Source organism: Lactuca sativa, chromosome 1 (assembly GCF_002870075.4).
Source record: "Lactuca sativa cultivar Salinas chromosome 1, Lsat_Salinas_v11, whole genome shotgun sequence".
NCBI lineage: Eukaryota > Viridiplantae > Streptophyta > Magnoliopsida > Asterales > Asteraceae > Lactuca > Lactuca sativa.
Window position 1 is genome coordinate 225,070,615 of NC_056623.2, and position 27,043 is coordinate 225,097,657.

At 39.5% G+C, this 27,043-nt stretch overlaps 1 protein-coding gene across 1 annotated transcript; it reads right to left on the reverse strand.

The window, feature by feature from the left end:
* Positions 1 to 2,738: 2,738 nt before the first annotated feature.
* Positions 2,739 to 3,902, reverse strand: LOC111876964 (uncharacterized). The gene has a single exon (XM_023873521.1). The coding sequence runs from the start codon at positions 3,900 to 3,902 to the stop codon at positions 2,739 to 2,741; it is 1,164 nt and encodes a 387-aa protein (XP_023729289.1).
* Between the last annotated feature and the right edge of the window lie 23,141 nt (positions 3,903 to 27,043).

The window sequence follows — 27,043 nt, forward strand, 5'->3', positions numbered from 1 at the left end:
CCCAATTGGAGTTTTATATGTAGTGCGGTACGCCCACAAAGCATCATCAAGACGTGTACTCTAATCTTTCCTTGTTGTATTCACAGTTTTCTCCAAGATGCCCTTGATTTTTCGATTGCTCACTTTAGCTTGACCGTTTGTCTGTAGATGGTATGCTGTGGAAACTTTATGAGTAACACCATATTTCTTCAAAACACCCCGAACATATGATTGCAAAAATGTGTACCACGAGCACTGATTAAGGCCTTTGGAACACCAAATCTGGAAAAGATGTTAGCCTTCAAAAAATCTATCACAACTTTTGAATCGTTAGTACGGGTAGCTTTTGCTTCCACCCATTTGGAAACATAATCCATATCCAAAAGGATATAAGTAAAACCCGAAGATGATGGAAAAGGTCCCATGAAATCAATGCCCCAAACATTGAAAATTTCACAAACTAAAATGGGATTTAGGGGCATTTGATTCTTTGAATTTAAAGAACCCATTTTTTGACACTTATCACAGCTTGCACAAAAAACATAAGAGTCATGGAAAATACTTGGCCAGTAAAATCCACTCTCTAATACTTTTCTTGTAGTTCTTTGAGGACCAAAATGCCCTCCACAAGCATAAGAGTGACAAAATGCTAAGATAGAAGATACCTCATGTTGTTGCACACATTGTCTAATCATCTGATCAACACAATATTTCCACAGATATGGCTCATCCCATACATGCCTCTTGGCTTCTTTGTTGATTTTATCTCTTTGCCATCGAGTCAAATATGGTGGAAATTGATTTGTGACAATATAGTTCACAATATCTGCATACCATGGGACAACTTTTGCTGAAAATAGGTTCTCATCGGGAAATGCATCATGAATGGGAGTTGAGTCATCGGGAGAAACGATCCTGCTAAGATGATCAACTACAAGGTTTGAATTTCCGCTCTTGTCCTTGATTTCAATATCAAACTCTTGTAAGAGCAATACCCATCGAATGAGTCTAGGCTTTGAATCCTTCTTTGCAAGTAGATATCTAATTGCTGCATGATTAGAATAAACAATGACTTTAGAACCTAATAGATATTGGCGAAATTTATCTAAAGCAAAGACAATAGAAAGCAATTCTTTCTCATTTGTTGACTAATTGGGTTGTGCATTATCAAGTGTTTTCGAAGCATAATAAATGACATTAGGAACTCGATATTTTCTTTGCCCCAACACTGCACCGACTGCATGATTACTAGAATCACACATGATTTCAAAGGTAAACTCCAATCCGGTGATTGAAGTATTGGTGCTGAGATTAACAACTTCTTCAACTGATCAAAAGCTTGCTTGCACTCCTTGGAAAATTCGAATTCTACATCTTTTTGTAGGAGCACACACATGGGACGAGATATCTTGGAAAAATCTTTGATGAGCCTTCTATAAAAACCTGCATGACCAAGAAACGAGCGTACCTCACGAACACAAGTGGGATAAGGTAAAGACTTAGTGACATCAATTTTTGCTTTGTCTACCTCTAACCCCTTAGAAGACACAACATGACCAAGTATGAGAACCTTATCAATCATAAAATGACACTTTTCATAATTCAAAACAAGGTTGGTCTCAATACATCTTTGTAAAATCTTTTTCAAATTGTCCAAACACTCATGGAAAGAATTACCATAAACTGTGAAATCGTCCATAAAAACTTCAATGATCTCCTCAACATACTCTGAAAAAAATACTTACTATGCACCTTTGAAAAGTGGCAGGAGTATTGCAAAGTCCAAAAGGCATCCGCCTATATGCAAATGTTCCGAAGGGACATGTGAAAGTGGTTTTTTCTTGATCGTCGGGTGCAACGGGTATTTGATGAAAACCGGAATACCCATCCAAGCAACACTAGTGTGCTTTTCCCGCTAACCTTTCCAACATTTGGTCAATGAAGGGAAGTGGGAAATGGTCTTTCCGGGTTGAGGAATTGAGTCTTCTATAATCAATGTAAACTCTCCACCCGTTTTGCACACGGGTGGGGACGAATTCAACTTGGTCATTCTTTGTAACGGTAATACCTGTCTTCTTGGGTACAACTTGGACTGGGCTTACCCACTTGCTATCTGATTTGGGATAAATCATCCCCGCATTCAACAACTTTAAAATCTCCTTTTTTCACAACCTCCATCATTGGAGGATTCAAACGCCTTTGAGCTTCTCAGGAAGGCTTGTAATCTTCTTCCATAAGGATCTTGTGCATGCAAAGTGAAGGACTTTGCCCTTTGATGTCGGCTATAGTCCACCTGATAGCTTCCTTGTACTCCTTCAAGGTGGTGACAAGCTCTTCTTCTTCTTCTTCTTTTGTTGATAACCTTGTGGAAATGATCACTGGCAAAGTCTCTTTGTCTCCAAGATATGCTTACTTGAGATACTCGAGTAAAGTTTTGAGCCCCAATTCCGATGCTTGCACAATAGAAGGAACAAGTTTCTCATTAGGCATGGGTATTGTCAGTTTTGAACATCAAACCTCATTTTCTTCTTCTCATCCATGCAAGATACAACTTCTATAATCTCTTCATCAATTTTAAATTGCTTGGAAAGCTTTTCCACTTATTCTTTTTGAAGATTCCTGTCTAAAATGAGAGCTAATACATCAAGATTAGACAAATCAAAACACTCCTCTGTCAATGGTTCTATCATATCCACAAAATTCAAAGATGAAATATCACTTGGATATCTCATAGCATCATAGATGTTGAAATTTATCACCTATCCATCAAATTCCATGGACAATGTACCATCATACACATCAATTTTTTTCCGGGCTGTTTTCAAAAAGGGTCTTCCTAGAAGAATTGAACTCAAATTCGGTGATTCATAATCATCCATATCAAGGACATAAAAATCTGCTGGAAATACTAATTCATTCACTTGGACTAACACATCTTCTAGCACACCTTTTGGATTTACTAAAGACATATCAGCCAATTGAATTATCACCCCGGTTTTCTTCAATATGCCAATATTTAAAGTTTTGAAAATAGAGTATGGAAAAACATTGATAGAAGCTCCAAGGTCTAGCATATCTCGTGGAACATGAATATTACCTAGCTTGCAAGGAACGGTGAAAACACCCGGATCCTTACATTTTTGAGGTAGTCTTTTCTGTAACACTGCAGATACATTTTCACCCACTTTGATAGTTTCATTCCCTTTTAACTTTTTTTTAGATGTGCATAATTCCTTAAGGAATTTAGCATATCTTGGGACACCCTTGATGGCATCAATAAGAGGAATATTTACCTCAACCTTCCTGAACATCTCCATGATCTCATTTTCCTTTTCACGCTTTGACTTGCTTAACCTTGTGGGAAATGGAAAAGGAATGAATTTTGCTTCAATGGAAACTTGCTTTGAGGGTGTTTTTGACTTCTCTTCTTCTTTCTCTATCTCCATCTCTTCTTCTTCAATCATCTTTTGACCTTCATATTCTTTGCCATTTCTCATTGTGATAGCACATGCACTATGCTTTGGATTCTTTTCGGTTTGTGCGGGTAGTTTGCCTTGTGACTCCAATTTACTCAGAAAAGTGGCGAGTTGAGTCATTTGTTGCTCCAAAGTCTTGATGCTCGCCTTGGTCTCATTTTGAAATGTTTGAGTACTTGTGGCTAAACTCTTGACAATGTCTTCCAAATACATTCCGGATCCGCTTGAACTACTTCCTTGCTGCATGTTTTGAGGTTGGAATTGAGATTGATGATGAGGTTGATTTGGCTGGAAATGTGGTTGATAATTTTGTTGATGATGCATTTGATTTAGAAATGGAGGTCTTGGTGGATAAGGTGGCCATGGCTGAAAATTGGCATTGGGTTGGTGCCAATTTGGATTGCTTCTTGGCTGAAAGTTCCCTTGCTGTTGGCTTGAGAATCCCATAGCTTGAACCGGCTATACATCTTCTTGTAACATTGGGCACATATCAGTAGGGTGTCCAACTTGGGTACAAATACCACAAGGTCTAACTACTGGTGGTTGCACACCCTTATCTTTAGCAAGCATCATCACTACTTTAGTCAACTCAAAAAGTTGACTCTCAATTTTTGGGGTAGAGATTTCTTTCACTCCTCTTGGTGCATCACTGTACCATTCTTCTTCTTGTGTTGTATGCTTGGACTCTTCTGCCATGTTCTTGATAAGAGCTCTGATTTCCATTGGAGTTTTATTAACTATGGATCCACCACTTGATGCATTAAGTAATCTCCTATCCCAAGATGACATTCCCTCACAAAAATATTGCAACAACTGATACTCTAAAATTCCATGTTTTGGATGTCTTGAACACAACTTCTTGAACTGTTCCCAATAAGAATGCAAAGATTCTCTCTTTTGTTGCTTGATACCAATGATTTCACAGCGTAAGGCCGAAACTCTCATCTCTGGAAAATATTTGTCCAAAAACATCTTTGCAAGTTCATTCCATGTTGTGACTGACCCCGGTGGTAAGTCATACAACCATTCTTTAGCTGAATCTAGTAATGCAAAGGGGAATGCCCTTAATTTGATTTGATCTTCTGTGACTTCATGTGGCTTCATACCCACATAGAAAACATGAAATTCCTTAAGGAATTTATGTGGGTCTTCATTCTCAAGACCACGGAATGAGGGTAACAAATGGATGAGTCTAGACTTGAGTTCAAAGTTGATTGCTGCAGGGTAATTTATGCATAAAGGTTGTTGGGTGACATCTTGAGTGGCCTACTGTCTAAAGGTTTGTTCAGGTGGTGGGTTTGGAGGATTTTGGTTTCCTCCATGGTTTCTGCCATGGTAGGAATAGGTGAAGATGGTGGGGTGATACTTTTGGATGTTGGAGAAGACGTGGTTGATGGATTTGATGAAAAAGCTCCGGATTGTTGTTTCTTTAAAAGTTTGGCTTGCTTCTTTCTTTGTTTTGTAGATTTCTTTATCTCCAAATCAACTGGTAAAGGTGTACCTATGCGAAAAGATCTTGGCATAAACAATTAGTACTACCGTATCCCCGACAACGATGCCAATTTGTTAGGTGTGTCAAATCCAAAAAATAAAGGGGTACAAAATGACTCCAAAACACTGTTACTTTGCACTAAAAATGTAATACAAGGTAAGTAGGGTTGATCCACAAGAATACAGGACTTCTTATTTAGCCATATTCTCACACATCATACAATCAATATTAAAATGGGGGATTATGTTTGAACTAGACTTAAAATTCATAAAGAAGTAAGATTGAAAACTAAATTCAGTAAAAGAAATACATTTCTGATTCGGATTCCTATACATGCATTACGTTGTAGGGTGTAATATGACGGTGATTCATGTTCAATCTAGGTTGGTAATTTAGATATTAACAAGATCTAATACCCAAGTTGATAAAAGTGTTTTACTCAAAACATGTTCTTTAAATAAAACTTCATTTAATTGATTCAAAAACAAGCTTTTGCATCAAATCATTAAATGACATTAAGATCTTTCAACAACTACCAACAATATCCAACATTCCTCATAAGTTCGGGAATATGAACATCTAATCTTTGATTACACTAATTTTTGTTCTAATTACAACCTATTAAGTGCATGTTACTAACATCAAATCATAAAACATATACGAATTTCATAATTTGATTAACTAGATTGATAAGAACCTTAATTCATCGATCAAGTGAAAAGAGAACTAATCAAACATATAATTAAGATCAAATCAAAGATTACTAGATGATAAACATAAAATCAAGTGAAAATTACAACTTAACAACAAACACTTAGGAATCCAGAATCAGAAATGATTGAGAAATTAGCCATACATGTCTAAGTTAACTACAAATCTAACAAGTATGATCTTCAAATCAACTTACAAAAAGAAAATTAAAGTCTTACCAAAGTGTTAGATGATGATATGATACACCAAAATCTCCCCCTACCGTTCCAAGTCAAAGTTATGTTTGAATATGCCAAAAGAACATGATAAATCGGAAGTTAAGAATTCAAATTTTGACTAGATCACGTTACACGGCCCGTGTAACGTATGCCTTGCCATTACACGGCTGTGTAATGAATCTGATTTGCTGAAATACTTCCAAAGCACGGCCGCGTAATGTATGCCTTGCCAAAGCGCGGGCCGTGTAATGAACTGTAAGATAGCTAATCTCCAATTTTCTTCATTTCTTCAATTTAGCTCCGAAAGTTCCAAAATTTCACCGAGAGCTTCCCTTGACCATCCTAAGCATGCTCCAATCTTCAAATCACTCGGAAACATCCACAAAAAATGGTGAAATATCGATAGATCCTCGATAATGTCCTTAAATGCAAAATGAATGAATATTACACCAAAAATGCAATGCAATGTTATAAATAAACATGAAATTAGCTTATGAAAAGGTGCAATTTATGCACCTAACACTCATCATAGTCAAATCCTGGAGTTTGAGTAAACCCTTCGCAACCAGACGCGCCTTATACGTGTGTACATTCCCATCTATGTCGGCCTTCTTCTTGAAGATCCATTTGCACCCGACTGTCTTTCGACCTGGTACATTGTCAAGCAAGTTCCAAACTCGATTGTCATACATGGACAGAATCTCACTGTCCATAGCCTCTTTCCATTTAGCAGACTTGGGGCCTTCCATAGCTTCCTTGTTGTTGTTTGGTTCATCTAGATTTACCAGTGTGCTATCACTGATAAATGTATCACCTTCTGTAGTAATAGGACTTAGTCAAAACTCAGGTGGAACTCTAAATCTACTGGAACGCCTCAGAGGTACGGAATCGTTAATTGGATCAACCAGAGTTTCCTCCTCGGGTTGAGTGCTAGTGTTTGAGGTTCCTTCACCGCTTGACTCTTGAAGCTCTTCAAGGTCAATTTGCCTCTCACTGTCCCCTTGGCATATGAGTTCTCTCTCATGAAAAAATCCTCTCCTCGCAACGAAGACCACATTGTCACTCGATCTATAGAAGAGATACCCAAAGGAATTCTATGGATAGCCGATGAAAATACATTGCTCACTCTGAGGTTCAAGATTGTCATGTTCTCGCGTCTCACAAAAGCCTCCCAACCCCAAACCTTGATGTGGTCTAATGTAGGAACCTTCCTAGTCCACATGTCGTGAGGTGTTTTGAAAACCTTTTTGGTAGAGACTAGATTAAGGATATGGGCTGCAGTCTCTAAGGCATACCCCTACAATGAGATAGGTAACGAAGCTCGGCTCATCATGGAACAAACGATATCTAGCAAGGTTCTATTGCGTCTCTCATCCACACCATTAAGCTGCGGTGTCCTAGGTGACATCAATTGTGAAACAATTCCACATTCTTAAGATAGTCAAGGAACTCGATACTAAGATACTCTCCTCCTCGATCGGATCGCAAAATCTTTATCTTCCTGCCCATTGATTCTCCAGTTCTTTCTTAAACTCTTTGAACTTTTCCAAGGTTTCTGACTTATGCTTGATTAAGTAGACATAGCCATATCTATTGTAATCATCAGTAAAAGTCACATAGAAACGATTAGCATCCCTTGTGGTGGTTCTGAATGGTCCACACACATTAGTGTGTATGAGATCCAACAGACCTTCACCTATTTCACAAGTACCAGTGAAGGGTGACTTAGTCATCTTTCCAAGTTAACAAGATTCATAAGTGTCATCCGACTTTAAGTCGAATGACTCTAATACTCCATCCTTTTGGAGTTAGACTATACACTTCTAGTTGACATGTCCAAGACGACAATGCCACAAGCATCCTTTATCCAAATCATTGGAAGAATCAATGTGTAACACATTATTTCCTAGGTTATCTACAACATTCACAGTTTCATACACACCATTGCAAGGTAATGCTTCAAAATAAAATACATCATTGTAATAAGCATCAATACCACCAAGTTCATTATTAAAAGAAAAGGTAAAACCTTGTTGATGGGATTAAAATAACCTTTAATCTATGAAGATCGATTAGATCTTGAACAAGTATATAAATATAAAAACAGTAAGAACGCAATAAAAGAACAAGACAAGATAGAATCAAACGAGTCGAATGATTAAAACAGAATCCTCAGAAGAGCTCGATTAAGAACATCAACTGTAGAGGATTGGTAGGTTACAAGAACGATTAAAGAAAACCTTGAAATTACTATCGTTAAGCTCTCTATCGTTATTCTCTGAATCGTTAACCTAAAATCATTACCCTAATATGCATGCAAGCATTAACTTATATACAATACATAAAAGGCTCTCGGTTGGACAGGCCCAAACCGGAGTGTACATGGCTAAACTATCGAGCCCAAAAGACGCAACATCAAAACAATCTTCAGCCCAACAATCTCCCCCTTTGCGTCAATTTGGAGCGAGACCTTCACTTTTTACTTGGGCCGGCAGCTGAAGCTGGTACCTTATTCTTCACGGTGCTAAACAGACACTTGGTTATGGAGAGGATGGTCTGTCTAAACCGAATGTACCAATTGATCATATCATTGAAGTACTTGATGTCATCAACCGAATTCTCTCTACACCGCTTGATAATTGATAAGACGTGCTCCAAGCAAGATGTGGTGTAAAGGTGCTTGTCAGCTAAAGCGAAGAGACAGTTCTGTCCTTCGGCTCTAGTGAACATCACTGAGTTACGCCTCGGATCAATCTTGACCATTTGCATTTGGTTTAGATCACTGGCCGATCCCACAGGTGCTATCTTCGGTTTGTTCTTAAACACTGTGGCGACCTCCTGATCCATTAGGGCAACCTCCATGGTATAGCCGGCCAACATCCTTTTGACATGGTCTATGATGGGACCATATTTAGATTCATCTGTCAGAAGGATATTGTACAAGACAATCCAGTCATGAGGATTAAGATTCGGCAGATCCGCCAGGGAGATAATGTGAGCAGTTCTTGCTGATCCACGAATGAGCTTGAACTTGACGTTTGTGAATCTCCCCACGACATAAGGCTTCAGTACCCGAACATTGACAATCTTCTGGGCGCTCCAGGTAAGGTATTGAGGACGAGCGGCCTCCAGGTAGAAGTCAATGAGCTCCCTGTCAAGCTCATCGTTCGGATGCGGGACTTCAAAAATGTTAGAGAAGGCATGGAAGATGAACGCCTTTCGAGTCAGCGGCATATCAAATTGCGAATCGACAGTGTTGTTGCAGTCGAATGATATAACCGGCTCGAGCCATAATATGCTTGGAGTTTCTATGGCCTCTTTTATCATACGATCCCTGGTCCAGGCAGGGAAGAGCAACTTTCGGCTCTCAAGGAGATCGTGGGCTTCTTTTTGCTTTCGTTCGGCTTCTTCAGCCTTACGCGCCACACGACTGGCATCGTCTTCATCATTGCGACTGTTCTTTCTCTTTAACATGTCAGCAATGGTCTCCTTGTCTTCATCTTCATCTTCATCTTCATCTCCTCCCTCAGCTATGTTTTTGCCCTTGTTCTTCACACCCGAACCCGAAGCATGATCAGCAGAGGGTGGTTCGGTTGTGTGAGTAGCTTTGGAGGAAGGAGGTGGTTTCGATCCTTTCTTCTCATCTCCCCCTTGTTTCGGAATGGACACGAAACTCGGTAGGCCTTCAATTTTGCTTAAAAGGTCCATGGCCGGAGAGAGTTTTTCAGCGAGGGTACGCCTCACCGAATGGTTTAGGATGGGGTCGTGTGCTTCCAGGATGTTTGATAACGCTGCGTGGACATCCGAAACACACGTCTTTATCACCTCCCTTTCGGATCGAAGAGCTTCCAATTGTTGCTGAGAGTTGGAAAGCTGCGTGCTCTTGACCTTGAGGGCGGTTGTTTTACTCGCCAAGACGTCCATCAGAGAATTTTCAGCTGCAAGATCCTCTTGTAGCTTTGCCAGACAGGCATCGATGGAGGCACGAAGTGCCGAGTTGTCGTCGCTTATATTCTGGCGTAAGGAAGCGAACGAAGACAGCTCCGTCGAGACAAACTTGGCCAATTGTTGAACAATCGGTTCCAGAGTCGTCTTAGTGGCGTCGGCGCTCTCCTGCACGGACTTCAGCAGGGCAGAGGCGTCGGTGAATAGTTTATCGGCTTTTTCGGTTGCTGCCTCACAGGCGCGGGTGGAGGCATCGATAGCAGCAGTTGCTGAGGCCACCGAATCATGTTGAGCCCTGGAGAAGGCGTCAACAATCTTCTGAAGGGCAGCTTCAGAAAGAGATGACTGCTGGTTGTTGGAGGAGGCAAGAAGTAGATCAACCTTCTCGTGTAGCTCTCGGAGATGCTTCTTTGTCACTGGAGCATCATCCTCCTCATCACTCTGAACTTGAAACGGACTGTAGTAGACCGAATCGAAGTTCATGTGATCACCACCAAGGTAAGGGTTTTCGCCATCGGAGGCATTTTCTGGAGATGGAGGTGGTGGTGAAGCTGGGGGTGTTGTGTTTGGTGTATTTGGAGGTTGAGTATGGGGTGGGGTAGTTTCGGGTGGTGGTTGAGTTTGGGTTTCGGTTTGTGGTGGTTCGGTTACTGGAGGGGTTTCGGTAACTGGTGGTGTTTCGGTTGATGTGGTGAATATGGGTGGAGGTATAGGGAAAGAGGTTGGGGGAATAGTGGGGTTTATGGTGGGAATGGAAATAGAAATAGTTGGTGGAGGTGAAGGAACTGGAGATTGATGAAGTTCCATCTCTGAGGTTGGGGACCGAGGTGGTGTGTTGCCTCGTTGAGGAGATTCGTCTCCTTGAGATCCTTCAGAGTCCGAACTTCCACCCTCAGATTCGCTTGAAGAGGAGGGAATAACTAGCTTTCGCTTCTGTTGGGTCTTCCTTCTCTTCGGCTGTGGGGATGAAGCAGCCTTCGGTTGTTTCCTCTTTTTGGGAGAAGGACCCTTTGGTGCTTTGGCCGCTTGCTTCCCTTTTTCACCCTTTTTGCCCCTGTTGGTTGGTTTGTCAGTGTCATGGATCGATCTGAGCATATCCGGTGTCAGTTCCCTGGGACCAGTTGGCCTAAACTCCTTGATCGTCCTGATCAGCCTGCTGTCAGATGGCACGCTGCCATACATCGTCTCTGGGATGGAGCCAATGAATGAGAATTTTGATGCATCTGAGACGATGATCTTCTTGGTATGGAATGTACCAACAGAAGACATCGATGCACCGACAGCTATGGGAACCTCAAACTTGTCCATGGCCCATCTTGTAATCAAGATCTAGAACCGGGCCAACGACACCTCAGAGTGTCGTGATGATGAAGAGAGGCTCTGGATGAGCTGTTGCCATAGGACCATTCCAAAGTCCAGATTAACCCCGTTGTAGATGGCATACATTATGGATAAAAATAGGCGACTAGCTCCATCGGACCCTGAGCTCCTCTCCGACAAGCCCTTGAAAAGGACTGTAAATAAGCCATTCCACTGTGGCGGCAGGCAAGACTTCTTGAACTTGGCTACAGAGGTGAGAACCTCTGTGTATCCCATGTTGTAAAACATGTTGAACAGCATCCCAACCGGAATCGTCTCCGGGTTGATTCTTGAAGGGTCAACAGCAAACCCTAGCATTGTGCAGAACCGTTGTCGAGAAACGGAGGTTTTGTGCTCTGTAATTTCGAAAAATACCCGTTCTACGGCCTTATCGTAGTAAGCAGTCGCGTAGACCTGCGACAGGGCCACCATTGGCACAGTTTCAATCCGGGATAGTGCAGGAGCAATCTGGGAGTACTTCAGGCATTCAATGACCGGCGACATGTAGGAGTCGTACGCCAGTGGGTTGAGATCGATGACCAGACATTGCTGAGGACGGATGGGGAGTATCTGAGAGGTTGCATGAACAGAAGAAGATTCAGCCATTGTTGCAGGTTTGGAGAAGAGGATGAATGGGAGAGTGTTTGGGAATATTTGTGATTTGGAAATTATGGAGGCAGTAAAGAGGTAAAAGGTGGTGTAGACGGCCTTTTATAGTGGGTGATAGGAGAGAGAAAATTCGTTTCAAATCTCTTATGGAAATACGAAGCGGGTTTTTTTGAGTGACTGATTGGTGACAGTTGGGACGTGCGATGATCACGTAGGAGAGAGAGTGTCAGGTTCCTAGGATTACGCCGCCCAATAAGCGCCGGTTCAGAGAGAGGAACCGTTTCCATTTCCACACGCGCCTTTAATGCCAGAGAGATGACGCTTCAATATCGCACACGCGTCCATAAGTGTCAAGAAAAGTGCAGCCGTTTCAAATTCACGCGCCCTTCTTTTTACCGTCGTTTGAATTTTTATCCCTTTAACTCCCACCGAGTCAGCAACCTTTCGTCTTATCCCTTTTTAAACGACATCTTTTTGAATTAAACACCCACGTGGATTGTTTCTGACCACAACTTCATAATTAACCACCGAGTAATAATCCAGCCTGTAAATAATTAGTAACGGAATTTTGGAAAATCAAGGATTTTCGTGCAAAGAGTGTAAAAGAAAAAAGAAATAAAGCAACTCTTTTAAGGATATTCTGTGATGTCAATAATGACACGAAACTGATGATCCCGGGCACGAATCTCTTCCTTCAAGGTCAAGAGAGACCTCAAAGTGTTAGTGTGGAATCCCGTTGAATTACGATCAAACATTTATTAATAAATGTTGAAAGGCTTCTTTTAATAAGGCTAAATAAGGGTGGTTTCGCTTTGATTCATCAATTCTATTCTTGATATAAGAAAGAAAGTGAACAAAGTACTTGTGAGACCGGTGTAGTCTGTTGAACAAGTAGGTAGGAATTCATTTTGTATTGGTTTGGATAAATATAAAATCTCAGATAAAAAATTTAAAACTGGATCCCTTGGGAAGAAATGTTATGGTGTGTAACAATTTCATAGGAATCACGCAAAAGAAAATTTGAGATTTCATTAAGGTACATTCGTCAATTCATTGGTGAAAACTTGATCAAATTAATTGTTCACCGTCAATTCTTTGGTATTGATTTTTGGGTTTCACTCAGCTCGTAGTGGCACGAAACTAAGATCATAAACACAGAGGTTGTGTAACCATAAACCCCAGTGGTAGTTTCTGGGAGTCTCAAGGGTTACGATAATGAAACGAATGTAGTGGAGAAGAGTTATGGAGATGGTGTAAGAAAATATAGTACCTCTGCTGCGAAAAAAAGGACCAAGCAGGAAACTCTTAACTCATGTGAGAAAAGAGTGAGGTAGCTCACGATTAGAATAAATGTATTAGCCTTATTGGGAAGACAAGGTTTGTGTATACCAGGTCATGAAGGCTATTATTCAAAATCTTATGAGGCTTGGGACACATACAACAGCATGCTTCTAGGGACACTTAAGTAAGTCATCAAATATATCCCCATAAACGAATGAACACAAAAAAAAAAAATTAAATAAAATATTTTTGGAGTTTTTGAAATTTATAATAGAAAAAAAATAAAGGTAAAAGAGAAGTAATAAAAAAATAATAAAAATAAGTAAAAAATAAGTTAAAAAAAATGAGACTTAAAAAAACTTTGGAGAAAAAAAAAATAAAAAACCGAACCCGAACGTTCGGTTGGGAAAAAGTTGAAAAACCGAACCCGAGCGTTCGGTTGGTTTCGGTTCTAGAAAATATTGAAAAACCGAACCCGAACCTTCGGTTGGTTTCGGTTCCACCAAATTTTGAAAAACCGAACCCGAACCTTCGGTTGGTTTCGGTTCCACAAAATTTTGAAAAACCGAACCCGAACCTTCGGTAGGTTCCGGTTTTGGAAAATTTTGAGAAACTAAGGAATTTAGATATACAAGAGATAAATACTTTTAACATAAAGAAAAACAAAATTATGCAAGAAATTTACAACACAGAAAAACTACCTTTGAAGTAATGAGCGAGTCAGATGTGTGAACCGAACCCGAACGTTCGGTTGGTTTCGCTTTTTATGTTTGAGGTTTAGAGGTAGTGTGAGGTACTGACTCTGATTCCATCATACCTAGCCCTTGCAATATTTTATTGAATGATGCTTCAGGAAGAGCTTTGGTAAAGACGTCAGCCAGTTGATCAGTGGTTCTTACGAAGTGAACTTCGACGTTTCCATCTTCCACGTGATCTTTGATGAAGTGATACCTCAGTGCTATATGTTTGGTTTTAGAGTGTTGCACTGGGTTATGACAGATCCTAATTGCACTTTCAGAGTCACAATATAGTGGGATCTTCTTCATATTGAGTCCATAGTCTCGAAGTTGACTCTGGATCCAAATCACTTGTGATGTGCAGGATGCAGCGGCAATGTACTCCGCTTCGGCAGTAGACAACGACACACACGTTTGTTTCTTGGATTGCCAGCTGACCAACTTCCCATCAAGAAATTGACAGCCACCAGTTGTGCTTTTACGGTCGAGTCCACATCCTCCAAGGTCAGCATCAGAATAGGCTTGAACGAAGAAGCCTGAATTGGATGGATACCATAGACCTAAGGAGGTGGTTCGCTTGAGATAGCGTAAGATGTTCTTCACTGCAAGCATGTGAGGTTCGCGTGGGTTTGCCTGAAATCTAGCATAATAACACACAGAAAACATGATATCAGGCCTCTAGCAGTTAGATACATCAGTGAGCCAATCATTTGACGATAGAGCGTGATATCGACAGCCGGTTTGTCAAGAGATGGAGTTAGCTTGGTGCCGAATGCCATTGGGACTTTGACTTTTGAGTCTCCCATCATGCCAAACTTCGCTAGGAGAGTCTTCGTGTAAGCTTCCTGATTTATAAAGATGCCTTCGGGTCCCTGTCTTATGTTCAAACCAAGGAAAAAGTTAATAGGACCCATTGAGCTCATTTCAAACTTAGTCTCCATCAACTTTCTGAATTCAGCTGTTAAGCTGGGATTCGTGGAGCCAAAGATGATGTCATCGACATAAATTTGAACTATCATAAGGTGGTTACCTTCCTTTTTGCGAAAGAAGGTTGGGTCCATTTGGAAAACCTCAAAGTTTTTGTGAGCAGCATAGGCCAGAAATATTCTAACAGATTCTAGCCTAGCTACTGGAGCGAAAGTTTCTTCATAGTCTATCCCTTCCTCCTGACAGTATCCCTTGACCACCAGACGAGCCTTGTTCCTTATGACATTACCTTCCTTGTCCATTTTGTTCCTAAAAACCCATTTGAGACCAACAACCGAAGCATCTGGAGGAGTTGGAATGAGGCGCCAAACTTTGTTCCTTTCAAATTCGTTCAGTTCGTCTTGCATTGCTTGAACCCAATCAGAGTGATCGAGGGCAATGTTAACTGTCTTCGGTTCAACTTTTGATACGAATGAGTTAAACATACAAAACTCAACCTTTGAAAATAAGGATGTTTGTTTTGCCTTCAGTTGAGATCGGGTCAGAACCTTTTCAGATACATCACCAACTACTTAAGAGATAGGATGATCTCTGGTCCATTTGGTAAGAGGAGGGTAATTCGGATCAAAGGTTGGGTCTAGTTCAGCATTAATCATTTCTTCTGGCTCAGATTGGCTATCGTAATCAAGAGTCATATCATCATGCTCCCTCTCAATTGATGAGTCTTGAGAAACATGAGATTCAGGGGTTTTTTGTGGTGCTGGGCTTTCAGGCGTTGAAGCACCTTCGTTTGGAGAGGCACCTTCGGTTGAAGTTGTAGAGCTTGGCTCCCCCTGGACTTGTGAGCTTGGCTCCCCCTCGACATGAGAACTTGTCTCCCCCTCGACTGAAGCATTGTTGGATGGAGATTCATCAGTGGGCGATTCTCCTTCATGCATTCTTCTTGCAGCATCTTCGACAATCTGCTTCATATGATCAACTTTGTTGTCAGCTGCACCTGCTTCTGAGAGAGAAGCTTTTTCCGGTTCGTCAAAGAGATCCAGAAATTTCTCGTATAGATTGGCGATCGAGACTGTGACTTGGCCAGTTTAAGGAAAGATTTCCCCGGCAGTGTCTTCCTTGGCCTGTAGCTTCTTGACATAGCTATCGTCAAAGCTCACGTAGTATGTCTCTTCAATCCTTCTTGAATGCTTGTTTAGGACCCTGTACGCCTTGGATGTGAGTGAGTATCCCAGAAAAATTCCCTCGTCAGCTTTGACATCAAACTTGTTGCGGTGTTCTTTAGAGTTAAAGATGAAACACCTTGAGCCGAACACGTGGAAAAATTTTACATTAGGCTTTCTGTTGTTTATTATCTCATATGGTGTGAGCGTGAAGCGCTTGTTGAGATAGGACCTGTTCTGTGTAAAACAAGCAGCAGAAATTGCGTCAACCCAAAAATAAAGAGGTAAGGAAGCGAAACTTAGCATAGTTCGGGCAGCTTCACACAAAGATCGGTTTCGTCTTTCGACTATTCCGTTCTGTTGTGGTGTGTAAGGAGCTGAGAAATTGTGACTAATTCCCTTTTCTGCAAGAAATTCTTCAAACTCCCTGTTCTTGAATTCAAGACCATTGTCGCTCCTGATGTTGCGAACGACCTTCTTGAGCTGGACTTCAATTTGCTTGATAAACACTTTCAGCTTTTGAGTCGCTTCAGATTTGAGCTTTAGACAGAACACCCATGTAAATCGCGAAAAGTCATCAATAATAACAAGAATATACTTGCTACCACCAATGCTTTCGATAGATGAAGGACAACACAAATCGATATGAAGCAATTCGAGTGGTTCAACAACTTTTGTGTTGATTACAGATGGGTGACTTTGACGACTCTGCTTCCCCATTTCGCATGCAGCACACAAGTGTTCTCTGTTGAACTTGAGCAATGGAAGACCCCTAACATGACCTCCAGTGACAAGTCGGTTGATGTCTTTGAAATTGAGATGAGAGAGTCTTCGGTGCCACAACCAACTTTCGTCGGATTGAGTTTTTGATAATAGGCATATGGCTGGGTTTCCTTTGATGGGTTTCATGTTTAGAGGAAACATGTCACCCTTTCGCTCTGACTTGAGAATCACTTTCTTTGTCCTTTTCTCTATGATTTCCGAACCTTCATCATCGAATGAGACTTTGAGACCTGTACCTCCAACAAGCTGAGATACACTGATGAGGTTGTGTTGGAGTCCTTCCACATAAGCCACCTTCCTTATAGTGAAGTCTCCATTTGTTATCATTCCATATCCCTTTATGGTGCCGAAAGAGTTATTTCCAAACTTGACGTTGCCACCATTTGCAAGAGATCTGTATTCCCTGAGCTCCTCTTTCCTCCCTGTCATGTGACGCGAGCAGCCACTATCGATGTACCATTCTTCGTCGAACTGCTCGTCACTTATAACCTGCAAAAATTAAGCAGATTTAGAAACCCAAAGTTTCTTGGGTCCATGTGAGCTTTTCATGGGAACGGGAATTGTAAGAGAGATGTCAACTAGATATGTTCGTTTTATTAGAGTTGTTTCATCTTTCTTTTTAATGGTAAAGACTTTTATTTTGTTAGGATTGGGTGAGTTCGTTTTGGACTCTGGTTTGGATTCATTGACCTTCTGCTTTCCCTTTTGTTCAGCTGATGAATGAGATTTTTGAGAATAAGCTGAATTAGCTTTTGAGCAAGATGGAGATGAATCGGTGGAAGTAGAAGAATTAGAAGAATGAGAAGAATTAGAAAGAGAGGATTTGGATGGAGAGGATTTCCTGGCTGGTGACTCTAGGTGACCCTTTTGCTTTTGATCATTGGAGGGACTGACCTTAGAGCCTTGTTCTCTTTTGACTTCAGAACCGAACCTCTGCGTTCGGTTGGAGTTGTTCTTGGAACCGAACCTTTGGTTTCGGTTGACGTCCTTTTCAGAACCGAACCTTTGGTTTCGGTTGGAGTCCTTTTCTGAACCGAACCTTTGCTTTCGGTTATTGGAACATTCAGGCTTTCTTACAGGATTGTTTTCATACTTCAGATTCTTGTCTTGGTGTGAGTAGTATGCATTCTGGGAGTGCCAGAATTGTTTCCTTTCAGAAAGGTTCTTCCTGTATCTTTGGTTCCTTTCAATCTTCTTATCCCTCATCTGCTTAGGTTGATGATGAACGTTCGCTTTTGTTTTTGTTGTCTCCTTAGCTGGTTTCTTCTGAACTTCAGGAGTTTTACTTTGAGCCGAGGGAGCAGAGGGAATATCCGAAGAAGATCCAGTTTGCACTGAGGGAGTAGAAGGAATGTCTGAAGACGTTCCACTTTGAGCTGTTGGAGTAGAGGGAATGTCTTCTTTTGTTGAACGATCATCCTCCTGAGGAATATCTTTCGTACCACTGGTACTTGGCTCACTGAAGTTATCAGGTTTATTCAAGGGTTCAGGTATGTATCTCCCTTTTCTCATCCAGGAGGTTCTTTCAGATAGGCCAACAGTTTCGTTTCCATTATCTATTGGAGCTTCCCAGAAGTACTCATCACAGCCATCAGCATTGTCTTCGTTTACAATATCTGTGAGCTCAGCTGTTTGATGTTCGGTTACTCCAGTCACCTTGTATACTTGATTCAGAGTGGTCCTGACCTTTTGATACACAACTGCTTTCTCTCCTAATTTCGGGGACTTTTGTTGGGACAATCGAGCGAACTCCACAAAATTTTCAGAAATAAGATTTTTGTGGTTTTCAGTTTCGCTTTTAACAAATTCTGAGCAGTCAACCGTATCCTCTACAGAAATTTCACTCATGTTTTCGTCCTCGTTAAGCTCAGATGAATTTTCAACATCGATTCTGTTTTCTGAGCTTACGTTGGCGTTTAGAGAGTCAAATTTTTGCATGGTTTCGGTTCTCAGTTTAAGTCTGTCATTTTCGTCCAAAAGATTTTTGAGCATGTCCTTGTGGTCTTTGGATTTAATGAAGGACCCAATTTTGTCCAGTCCATACATGTAGGTTGGATTGACATCATCAAACGATATCACACTCTCACAATTATAGGCTTCGGCATCGATTTCATCCTCCTTAAACTCTAGGAAGGGTAAAATCATGCGATGGATCTTTTGGCCTATCTCACAGTCCAAGTGAAGTTGAGTAATATTGGAATATAAACGTTTAGCAATTAAACAAAAAACATTTCGTTGTTTTAACAATTTTAAATTGTCTCTCTGCAAATAAATGTTTTCGTCTTTAACTTTAACTAATTCCGACTCTTTTAACTCAATCCACATCCGCCGCTCCTCACTCTTCGACGCCACCCTGCTTAATTGATCAGTCAGGTTAGAATTGGTGACTCGAGTTTGAGTTAAGCTACTATCTAAATGAGAAATTCTTGTGTTGACATTTTTTAGTTCTTTCTCATATGAGGATGGTGATACTTTAGATGAAATAAAAACAGATTGTACCTTCTTTATCAGTTCATCGAGCTCATTGAACTGCTAGCTGAGTGGTTTGGCTGTAAAGCACATATCTTCCTGTACCTTCGGTCCATCGCTTCCTCCATCGGTGTTGTATCCCCTCATTTGAGATACGTCAGTCACCATGAAGCATCTTCCTCCACTGTTTTCCTCCTTAGCCACATACGCCTTTCCATGTGTAGGCTTCTTTACTTCTTCGTCTTCTGAGTCGGTAGACCAAACTTCTGTGCTACCGAACTCATCGTCATTAACCGAACCCTGCACAATAAGAGCATTAATAGAAGGGTTAGCGGTAGACTTCTTCTTTCTCAACTCATCCAGTCTCTTCTGCAGCACGGCTTCCTCATCATTTCCATCGTCCTTTTCAGCCATCTTCTTAAGAACACAGTCCTTAGCATAGTGGTTCTTGCCACCACAGTAGAAACAGCTTACTCCGGAATCGCCATCTGCCTTCGGTTCCTTCTTGGGTTCCTCAGCCTTCGGTTTATTGTTTACCTTTTCAGAGCTGTAACTCCCCTACCAGTTTCGGTTTTTGTTGCTGGGGAATCTCTTCTTTATGAACCTCTTAGGATTGGACACCATCATGGCATAATCCTCAGACGTGAGGTCATATTCCTCCAAGTTGAGCTCTTCATCCTCCATCATAGCTTTACTTTTAGATAGGAGGGCCAACGAACCAAGACTAGAAACAACGTTCTTCTCTTGCACCACAATCTTCTCTTGGGACTTTAGAATACCCACCAGTTTCGCCAAAGAGTATGATTTAAACTGCTCATGGGCTTTGACTGTGGAAACCACTGCTCTCCACTCAGACCTCAGTCCGTTCAAGAAAGTAACCTTCTATTCGATAAGCTTCCTTTCAATGTCGTGTTTGATCATCTTGCTGAGAAGATGATTGAAGCGATCAAACGTCTGGGTCACCGTTTCTTCGGCCCCTTGCCTGAATTCTCCAAACTCAGATAGAAGCAAGGTTTGGATAGAATGTTCAAGATCTTCGTCTATAGAATACAGTTCACGAAGTCTATCCCATACTTCCTTCGCCGTTGTGCATGAGCTGACCAATCTGAATGTGTCGGACTGAAGGGCGAATCTTATCAACCTTAACGCCTTAATATTGCACTGGAATTTGTCTTTTTCATCTTGTGCTATATCCTTCACGTCCTTTAGCAGATTATTATACTCCTTTTGAGTCTTAACGATTCTGGACGTTGCAGAATGAGAGAACGGTCCATTGATGATGGCTTCCCATATGAGGTAACCATTGTCCTCCGATCCAATCACGTAATCTTCAAAATGATGCGCCCATACTTCATAGTCATGGGTGTATAAGATTGGAATCTTTGTCGTCGAACCGATGCTGTTGGAAATATTAATAGGGTTTGATTGCGTCGCGTCCATTATGATCGTAAATAACCTGTTCAAAGATCAGACTTGTAATAAAGCAGATTAGGGCAAAACAATAAATATTAAGATACGTCAATTAAGATGACGGCTCAATAAATATCGATGATTGCGGAAAACCCTAATGGAAATCTTTTTCACAGAAAAGATGTGTATCAATTACACAGCCTCCTGCTCTGATACCAATTGATGGGATTAAAATAACCTTTAATCTATGAAGATCGATTAGATCTTGAACAAGTATATAAATATAAAAACAGTAAGAACGCAATAAAAGAACAAGACAAGATAGAATCAAACGAGTCGAATGATTAAAACAGAATCCTCAGAAGAGCTCGATTAAGAACATCAACTGTAGAGGATTGGTAGGTTACAAGAACGATTAAAGAAAACCTTGAAATTACTATCGTTAAGCTCTCTATCGTTATTCTCTGAATCGTTAACCTAAAATCATTACCCTAATATGCATGCAAGCATTAACTTATATACAATACATAAAAGGCTCTCGGTTGGACAGGCCCAAACCGGAGTGTACATGGCTAAACTATCGAGCCCAAAAGACGCAATCTTCAGCCCAACACTTGTTTATACAAACTGTGAAAGGAAATAATATTTCTCGCCATATCGGCTGAGTAACAACAATTATTCAAACTAAATTTAAACCATTACTAAGGAATAAAGAATAAACTCCAATCTTGGTCACATGCTACATTTTCCTATTTCCCATGATTAAGTTTATCTTCCCATGCTCCACATCCCTACTTCTTTTCAGTCCCTGAAAATTAGAACAAATGTGAAATCCACAACCTGTATCAAGGACCCAAGAATTAGCATGTGATGAGTTTTTAGATTGAATAGTGTAAATACCTGCAAAGGAGGGTTTGATCTTCCCATCCTTTATGTCTTGCAAGTACTTGGGAAAGCTTCGTTTCCAGTGCCTTTTTTCATGGCAGTGAAAGCACTCAGCATCCTTCGGATTAGAGGAATTAGCAAAACCAACTTTGGTCCCACTAGAAGAGGATCCATCAAGAGACTTTCCCTTGTGGCTCTTGGAGGGAGCCTTCCTCTTCTTTCCCTTTCCATGTCCGATTTCCAGAACAGGGGCGGTAGTAGTAGGAGGAGTAGACACAACTGATTTGCCTTTCAGGTTGCTTTCAGCAGTCCTTAAAAGGCCTTGAAGCTTGCTAAGAGTTACCTCCTCCTTGTTCATATGATAAGTTTTCACAATTGAAAATTTAATCAGGAAGTTCTATGATCATGTAAATATCATCCATGATAATACTTGTAGTTCTGACCTGAGATTATACACTATTGTTGGGATTAAAACCCTAATTGTGATTTGATGAACAAGATGCGGAAAATAAGAACAAACACAAATAAAGAAGATATGTCGAATGATCACTCGATTTATTCAAAACGTGAGGTATAAATTACACTTTTAGCATAGACTAAAGAATCTAACACTACATAAGAAACCTCACAACGTGGCGGCTACATTTTGCCTCACTCTTAACCCTAATTATGAATAGTACATGGCTATTTATAGGGAAAAGACAAGTCTTGGGCTTTTAACCTACACTTCATCAAGGGGGCCCATTGCCATCATCCATGGAGTACTTTGAAACCCTACAATCTCCCCCTCAAAGTATGGAATGGATGACAATGCTTTAACTTCCCAAACAAGCATCTAGCAAATAAAAAGATCTTGCTACGAGGAATAGATGAAGCAATCCACGAATCTTGATTCTTCAATAGTCTTCAAACACGGGCTCTAGGATATATAAATCAAGCACTGAAGTAATGTCTTTAAACTTCATTTTCGAATGTAATCCCAAAAAAATCTTCATGAAAACCAAACCCACCATAAAAACCCATTTCAGAACAAAGAAACCGAATCACTTCTTGTCTATGAAGAGCTCCCTCTCCAAATCACAATGATCTTCAAATAAGCTAATGATATAAGCCACCAAAAATTATCATGTAACAACCCAGAATTTAAGATTCGTAATGCCACTTGATCGAGAAAATACTAGAAGTCGGAGATATAACAAGTCCTTAGATGAGCTCGATGAAGAAATTCTACTGTTAAGGATACTTCTCTGTAAAAGCTTTAGTAGAGCTCGATGAAGAACTTCTACTGTAAAAGCTACCTTCATAATTCTACCACAAGATTTATCAAAAATCTTCAACTTTGAAAAGTCACGAATCCAATTTCGAATGACCATACCAAATTCTCCCCCGATTTATAATAAAAAAACATGATTATAAAGTCTTATAATGGTCGTGAGAATGATCTTAAATGGATAAAAAGTTACTATGATCCCCCGTGACAAAATGATATAAACGATGAAGTATAAATTCCGAAAAAGTTGAGAAAAATTGACGTGATCACGAGAAACGGCTTTCCGAACCGCCAAGACGTGATGGAATATTTAAATTTCTGTTCATGAAAAAAAATGTGCGTTAAAGAATTCAAAATTGTTCACCAGCCCTCAAATTTACAAATGTTTCGAAAAATGGGCTGAAATTGTCACTTTGTTGAAATTCAGGGGACAAAATTAATAATTCTGCACCATGTTCCCCTTTATTTGTAACAAAATCTGGAAATGGTCCAAGAATGCCAAACTTTGAAAACAACATGGATCAAAAGTGTCAAATCATTGAAGTTTCAGGGACCAAAAAACGTAACTTGATATCTACATCCCTAATAAGACGTCTGCTTAAAAAGAACCACTAGAACGGTGATTCAAATTATCGTTCTCATACGAAACCTCAAATCCGATTCCAATCCACCAACACTTCCCATTTATACTTTCGTTCCGAGTCCGTCAATTACACACCCAAAGCGAACGTTCGCAGGTAAGTGGTTCGTTTATAGTCAATCCCCTATCACAGTCAATTTTGACTTATCAATTTTGACCATTGTTTATCCCGATTAACGCTCTACCGACTGCGAATCCGATTCTATTTCCACTTCATATCAGTCATAATTCCGATTCTTCTTTCTCCTTCTGAATGAATTCCAAACGACTTCTCATAGTTCCAATTCCGATTGTGAATTCAATTTTATAATTCCGAATCCAAGGGGGTGTTTGGATAGGGTAAAAATAGGCTGCTTATTGCTTATTGCTTAATCCCACTGCAATAAGCAAATTTAAGTGTTTGGATAAGAGTATTTAAAAATCAGCTTATTGCGGTAGGAATAAGCTAAATAAGCTGATTTTAATAAGCAATGGGGGGGAGGGGGATGCTTATTACTTATTGCTTATTGATCATTTTACTCATATAAGCTGTTTTATTTGCCAAACACTTCAAATGCTTACTGTTTATTGCTTATTCTCACCGCAATAAGCTAATCCAAACACATTTTAAAAAAGTGTTTATTCCCACAACAATAAGCAAATAAGCAATAAACTAATAAGCTAAAAATTATTTATCCAAACACCCCCAAGATGGTTCATTCTAAGTCAAACGATTTCGGTGCAAATCAAACACAATCCCCGAATTCAAGCATCCAAACTCCGAATCAATTCCAATTGGTGATGCAAGATATGATTACGAGACTAGAAATCACGAACATATCCTTAAAATAATCCAGCTAAGTCCTAATTCCGATACCCATTTCGAACAGTGAGAACGTCGTTCAAAGAAAAACTATAATTTCAGTTTTGACTTTTAGCATTGACCATCGACAATCACCAAATAATTCTCTCAGATCGATTTGAAGATCAAACAACGCTTCAATTGAGTTGATCACCATCCTTATTTGTATTTACAAAAACCTTAAAAATCCGAATCCATATCATCACCAACTTCAACGAATGATAGAATCAAGAAACAAAAATTGATATTCAATGAATGAATGTACCGACTCATATCGATCACAAAATCAAATAAAATCAAAAGACGGTCTTGATAAAGAAATTGATTATGAAAATCGACTAAGAACAAAAGAAAAATGGATTTGAAGAATCGAAAATCACATAATCAAGTTTAGTTGATTGCAATAAGTGAATTTAGAGAACACGATAATGGGTCAAACCACCTTTGATGAACAGTACACTAAAACAGTAACAGTCTCAAGTGAACATAAACAAAATTGGATCGGAATGATAAAACGAAATAAGATTCGATTATATGGCCACAAACGGGATCTATTGATCTCAAAACAAATTAATCAGATCCAAAGAACGGAGAGAAAAAAATACCACCACAAATAGTAGAGGAACAAGAGGAGCAACATAAATCTTTATGAACAGTAAGTTGAACAAAATTTTGATTCCAAAACGCCAAAACACCAATAATCTTTCATAACTTGTGCAGAAAATCATCAAAGCAATACTTCAAAAATCAATAGATCTTCAAAGACCCGCTCTGATACCACTTGTTGGGATTAAAACCCTAATTGTGATTTGATGAACAAGATGCGGAAAATAAGAACAAACACAAATAAAGAAGATATGTCAAATGATCACTCGATTTATTCAAAACATGAGGAATAAATTACACTTTCAGCATAGACTAAAGATCTAACACTACATAAGAAACTTCACTATGTGGCGGCTACATTTTGCCTCACTCTTAACCCTAATTATGAATATACATGGCTATTTATAGGGAAAAGACAAGTCTTGGGCTTTTAACCTACACTTCATCAAGGGGGCCCATTGCCATCATCCATGGAGTACTTTGAAACCCTAAAACTATGTTCATTCTATGACAACTAACCTAATCAAGATTGACAATCAAAATTCAAAACTCTATACAAAATGTTTCAATAGTCAACTTGGGGATTTAAAACCCTAAGAATCCCGGTTTGGGTCCATATTGTACTAGGATTTCCTTCTTGGGCCTAATGGACCAATAAGCATCCAATTCAACCATTTTGGGCTTGGAAACCCTATTTGAATTCTAAATGGACCCAATTCACAAATCTATAACATTTTGGACTATTTGGGCCTATAATAATTCATTCTAACGCTAATGGGCCTTATTGGGCCATAACAACTCCAATTAACCTTAATGGACCTTAGAACCCTTTCTATTATACTATTGGACCGTGAGAGACCCTAAAGGCCCAATAGGCCAAAATATTTTATTATTAAGCTCCAAAAATCCTAACTAAAGTTTAATGGGCTCAATCAATTCCAATTCCTACCTTCTTGGCCCAAAATCTCGGCCCAAAACCATTTAACAAAAAAAAAAGAAAAAAAGAAATTGGGGTTGACTTTGGAGGCGCCACCTCCATATTATTCACCATACAACAAGGAAATTGTTTCTCATACTTCTATGTAACTTGTATAACCCAACATACTTCAAGACTAGTCTTTCTCCCTCTCTTCTCTCATTCTCAGCCAAAGATACACATACATGCACACACACACACACACACACACTTCACTTACAAACTCTCTCAAATAATCTCTCAAACACTCACAAGAACACTCATACATTTTCATCTAAATTTTTGAGAAATCGAGTATACTTCAAGAGATTCTTCTTCATGATCATCAACTTTGAAACATCTAAGTTCAAGATCTACTCAAGAAGGCTTGTTAGGATCAAAAATCTTCTTCCACTTCTTCATCAAAACCGATCCATCACCCCAAGGTGAGTTCATATCCCCTATTTTCGATTTTTACTTGTTTTTGGGGGAGAATACAAGTTGCTTTATGTAGATCTATGTGTATATGCATGAATATGTGTGTTTTACATGACTTAGTTGTTGATTATGTGCTATTTACTTCATAAATATAAAAATATGTTAAGAATATTAAGTTTATCACTTGGATCTACATGAAAACCTTGAGAAAAGTATGTGTTATCACATATAATACATGTAAACTAGTAGATCTGGGATTTGAACACTTAAAATAGCAAAAATGAGTGTTGTGTTCAAAAATCTATAAACTAAACTCAAAATTCAGCCCTTGACAGAAACGTTTTGGTCCAATCTCGAACTGTTTTGACCACTTTAATGATAATATTTTTTCATAAATGTTCTTCATGCAAAACATTCAGGTTTATAACTTTAAAATTACTACTCTCACATTTTCATACGATTTTTCTACAATTTTTGGCGAATTTTACAAAACTGCCTATCAGATTTGAAATAATTTCGGACCAACCTGTGAAGGTGAGCAATTTCACACTTGTTAGAGCCCATTAAAATTTGTGCAAACAAAGTAGATAAAATTTCCAAACTTCCAGAATTTACGGATCCAAATTTTGACTTACGATGATTTTTCTACAAATTTTCCAACAACTAGGTTAGAAAAGCCAAAAACCAGAAAAATGTGTGTTTTCACAAAAATAAGCCAAAAATGATATTTTTGACAAAAATGGGTTTAAAATGTTATTTTTACCACAAACTAGTCATAAACACAAGTTTTGAACAAAATGGGAACTAAAGTGTTATTTTTTCAAAAATTGGGCCTTAATTGTAAGTTTT

Coding starts and splice junctions, on each gene's coding strand:
- LOC111876964 (XM_023873521.1), bottom strand. CDS start 3,902: ATGGGATTCTCAAGCCAACAGCAAGGGAACTTTCAGCCAAGAAGCAAT.